Source organism: Gossypium hirsutum, chromosome A05, assembly GCF_007990345.1.
Source record: "Gossypium hirsutum isolate 1008001.06 chromosome A05, Gossypium_hirsutum_v2.1, whole genome shotgun sequence".
NCBI classification, from domain to species: Eukaryota; Viridiplantae; Streptophyta; class Magnoliopsida; order Malvales; family Malvaceae; genus Gossypium; species Gossypium hirsutum.
Genome location: NC_053428.1, coordinates 8,878,644 through 8,883,257, shown reverse-complemented (window position 1 = coordinate 8,883,257; position 4,614 = coordinate 8,878,644). Strand labels below are relative to the sequence as shown.

Sequence of the window (4,614 nt, the reverse complement as noted above, 5' to 3'; positions counted from 1 at the left end):
TAGCTTTTTTAAATTTTTAAAATTTTTACTTAATAAAGGTAAAATTATACTTTGACTCTCTAAAATGATAAAATTTTGATTTAACTCTTTAAAAATTATATTTTTATGATAGTAAAAATTACAATTTAATTTCCAGCCCTCTAAATAAATTTTCTGAGTTTGTTCTTGATATTCAGCCTATGTTTCTATACGTAGGTTCCGAACAAATGCTTTGCCGTCAATATCCTGTAAAGACGGTAAAAGGGCAGATGCGTTCTAAGGGTTTAACCATGTAGCCCCTAATCCACTTGGGTAATACAATCTCAAACGTTAAAATTAAACAAAAAATGATCGGACAATCATCTACATTACTTATACTTCGACATGAAGTGGGACCTATTACGTACTACGCAGAATCTAATTGATATGAGCCGCTTGAACTTTGATAATAGCACTGACTTGGATGAACTGGAGTAGAAGCATACAACGAAGCAATGACAATGCACTGAGAACGTTTCCATTACCAGTAGTCTCCCCATGAACAACCACCTTTATTAAAGTGATGAAACCTATAATTGTCGCTTAATATTATAACTGTCTGTAATCATAGATGCAAACTTCATAAACATATGACAATCAGTGCAAACTCTGAGGTTCTTGAAAATTCGAACTGGCTTCCCTGCTGCCAAGCTTATAAGGCCAAAGCAAACTGCAAGTTTTTCACTGTGGTATAAACAAAAATCTTCCTTCACCTGCAGTGAATCTGCGTTAGTAGAATATGCAGTGCCTTTTATTAGCATCATTATTTCCTTCAACTTATCGTATATTTTTTCAGATTCGGGGTGTGTTCTATCACGCGAAAAGAATTTGTGTATCTTGTTGTTCACTTCTATCCAGCTGCATCCTGGTTCTTTTGTAATCTGCTTCAGTTTCATCAGCTCTCTCTGGTTTTCTGCGTTTTCCAGTAGTCCTGCTTCAGTCTACATATTTGAGAGGGTAACATACACGGTTGCATCATTTGGGTCTATAGCTAGTATGTGCTTTGCAGCAAATTCTGCAATTCGTAGATTGTTGTGGCACCGGCAAGCAGCAAGTAGAGGTCTCCATATTGAAGCTGTAGGCTTGATGGGAGTGTTGTTTATGAAATCTAGTGCCTTCTCTATTTGTCCAGATCTACCCAATAAGTCCACCATGCAACTATAATGTGCTTCTTCTGGTGAGACACCAAATTCATTTATCATTGATTGGAAAATTTCTAGGCCATCTTGGGTTTTGCCAGAGTGGCTACATGCTGAAAGAACAGCAAGGAAAGTAGAACCTGTTGGTCTAAATCCTTTCATAATCATCCTTCTAAATAGTGATATATCCCTTCTTGGATTGCCATTCTGCGAGTAAGCTTTGATCACTGAGTTCCATGATACAACATCTGGTGCTGAAATACGACTGAATACTTTCTCCGCATCTTCTACACTCCCACATCTGGTATAAGCTTCTATCAATGAGCTTCCGACGTGTGTGTTCTTGTCAAAGTTAGCTTTGACTACCTGAGCATGTATCTGCTGGCAACTCATGAATGATGGCAAGGAAGCACAAGCTCTCAGAATGGGGGAAAAGGTAAACTCATCACATGCTGCATCTTTTCGTACCAGTTCACTAAAAGCATCCAAAGCTTCATTGGCTTTCCCATTCTGAACTAACCCTTTGATTAGTGCATTTCTTGATACTTTAGAGGTCAAATTTCCCATCTCTTTGAACTGTTTTTCAGCATCATCTGTTTCTCTGAGCTCAGAGTACATATCTATGAGTGCGGTCCCTACAAATTCACCTAAAGCCATCCCCTTTTTAATAACTAAAGCATGAAGTAAACGGCAGTAATCAATATTCTTCATATTTCCACAAGATGCAAGGGCAATTGTAAATGTGTATTCATTTGGTTCAATCCCACTCTCCCTCATCAAGCAGAACAACCTCATAGCGTTCTCAAAACCCTCATGTTGGTACAATCCATTAATGATTGCAGTCCACGAAACAATATTCCTTTGCGGAAGCCGTTCAAACAGTGATTCAGCATCCGCCATCGCCTCGCACTTGCAATACATTGTCAAAAGTGCATTACTCACAGCTGTTTCTGATAAATACTGCATCTTCACAACTTGGGCATGAAGCTGTTTTCCTTCTTCAATAGCCGAAAGGATTCCACAAATTGCTAGCATACTTGAGTATGTATAAGAATTAGGCCTGTTACCCCAGCTTTCATAATTCATGAACACCCTAAAAGCTTCTTCAAATAATCCACAATTAGCATAACCAGAAATCAAACAATTACATGAAGCAACATCTAGACGAGGCATCTGATTAAATACCATAACTGCACTATCTATGTCTCCACATTTAGCATACATATCAATAAGGCTGGTATTTACAAACTCATCCCCATCAAGTCCAGTCTTTGCAATCAGACCATGGTAAGTCCTTCCAAATTCTAAACATCCTTCACCACCACAAAACTTTAGAACGCTAATCAAATGACTAATGTCCAAATCATTTCTAGCATAATCACCATTTTCCCCAGTTCCAGTTTCACGAAGATATGCTAACACACCAGTACCAGTTCTTTCAGGCATTCGAGCAAATACCCTGCATTCATTCTTTAACGGAACTTGTTCTCTTAATATGCATGTTGCTGGAAAGTTACATCTTTGAAGCAAGGTTTGATCTTTAACAGAACCAGAAAAGGACAAAGAGAAGGGTTTATACAGACAAATCTTAGAAATCGACGCCATGGCCGGCGTTCTTGGTCCCTAGTACAAAAGAACTATCTTTTTAGGACTTAAAAATATGGATAATGGAGTGCTTTGGTATTTTGGGTTTTATTCCTTACCGTCTAAGGAGACATTAGACAACCTTAGTGAACCGTTGATATAAGCTATTACAAGCCATGGACCACCTTCCACCATCACTTCAGTTTTTCTTTTTTGGTTCAAGCCATTTCACTTCTCTTACAAACCAAAGCAAGAGCACTTTGCATCCAAAGATCACGGTTTATATGTTTTGCCATCATTTGCTACGAGTTGAGCTTATTTCTGTTATTCTTGGATACGGATAAACTTCATTTAAAAGAAAAAAGTCAAATCGTTTATATTAAAAAAAAGAAAAATGGATTGTCAATTTTTTTTTAACTGGACTTGACTTTGATTCGATTTATGTAGTGTCTTGACGAGAAAAGCCAAAAAGCTTGGGAGAGGAATGTTAGGATCGTCCCGATTAAGCAACGAACAAGTAAAAATAGTAGAAGAAATTGAGAAGATAAACACACAAATTTAACGTGGAAAAACCCCTCAAAAGAGGATAAAAAACCACGGGCAAAAATAATTTTACTATAATGGCAAAAGAATAAAAAGTACAAAAGATGGAGATAAAAACTAAACCCCGAAAACCCGAAAAACAAAGAACTCTCAAACGTAAACACAAAATTCTCTGAATGTGTTATGAGTTCTAATCTAATGGGTGTCTATTAATTCTAAGATTGTAAAGGAGCCTATTTATAGGCTAAATTAGTAAGTCAAATAAACTATACTAATAAATACTAAATATATTATACTAATAAATACTAAATCTTCTAGAAAGAAAATATATTTTTGTTTAACTTGACTTGCAAGCAATCTCTTAAAATTTGGGTCACACAATTCTAACAATCTCCACCTTGACACGAATTCTTTCAATGCCATCTTTGCCAAAACCCGCCACGGGCCTATCTTGAACTATGCAGGGAATTAACTGAGTCGAATCTATGCTTAGAAGCTGGAAGACTTCTAGCCTTCGACTTGTGCACTGCCAAATCAAAACTAACCCGGGTCTGATTTTCACGAATACAGTGCCCTAACTTTTCAAAACCTGCATCCAAAAGAGAACCTCTCTTCAACGAAACGGTCATACCTTTTTCCCTCCTATGACCAAGTTGTCTCCGCTTCAAATGAGTTGACTTTGACTCCGTAATGGACGAGGGACGTCCGATTTCACCGGTCACTGTAGAACCTTCCAGAATATAAAGACTGCCGGTTCTTTTACCTTTTAACAAAACGAAAGCTCCACGAGATACTTTAATGTTGCTCGACTCGATGTTGATTCTGCATCCTTTCAAGTCTAAAATACTCAAGGAGATGAGATTCTTTCGTAAATCAGGTACATACCTGACATCTGAGAGTGTCCTAATCGTCCCATCGTGTATCCTAATTTTAACAGTACCAATACCGATTATTTTACTAGATAAATCGTTTCCCATGTGCACAACTCCACCTTCAACTGAACTGTATGTGGAGAACCATTCTCTATTGGGACACATGTGGAAAGAACATCCTGAATCTAGGATCCACTCAGACGTAAGCTTGGAGTTATCGCTCGTTGACACTAACAAGAAATCATCACCGCCTTCATCGACCAAATTAGCACCAGCTACATCTTCCTCGTTACTCTCAGCAGCTCTTTTATTTCGCAGTTTATAACAATCTGCTTTGACGTGACCTAACTTTTTGCAATAGCGACACCTTTTGTCTCGTTTCTTTGATGCTACCAAAATGGAAGCTTGTCTATCTGCTTTGCTATTCAAATCAAACTCATTGTCGAGTTTGTCTCTAC

The 4,614-nt window shown here is 37.7% G+C and overlaps 1 protein-coding gene across 1 annotated transcript; it reads right to left on the bottom strand.

Moving 5' to 3' along the window:
- Positions 1 to 396: 396 nt before the first annotated feature.
- Positions 397 to 2,762, bottom strand: LOC107959136 (pentatricopeptide repeat-containing protein At4g39530). Its single transcript, XM_041111853.1, has 4 exons — positions 985 to 2,762; positions 867 to 931; positions 627 to 742; positions 397 to 528 (listed from the first exon to the last, which is right to left on the bottom strand). The coding sequence occupies exons 1-4, from the start codon at positions 2,760 to 2,762 to the stop codon at positions 397 to 399; spliced, it is 2,091 nt and encodes a 696-aa protein (XP_040967787.1).
- Between the last annotated feature and the right edge of the window lie 1,852 nt (positions 2,763 to 4,614).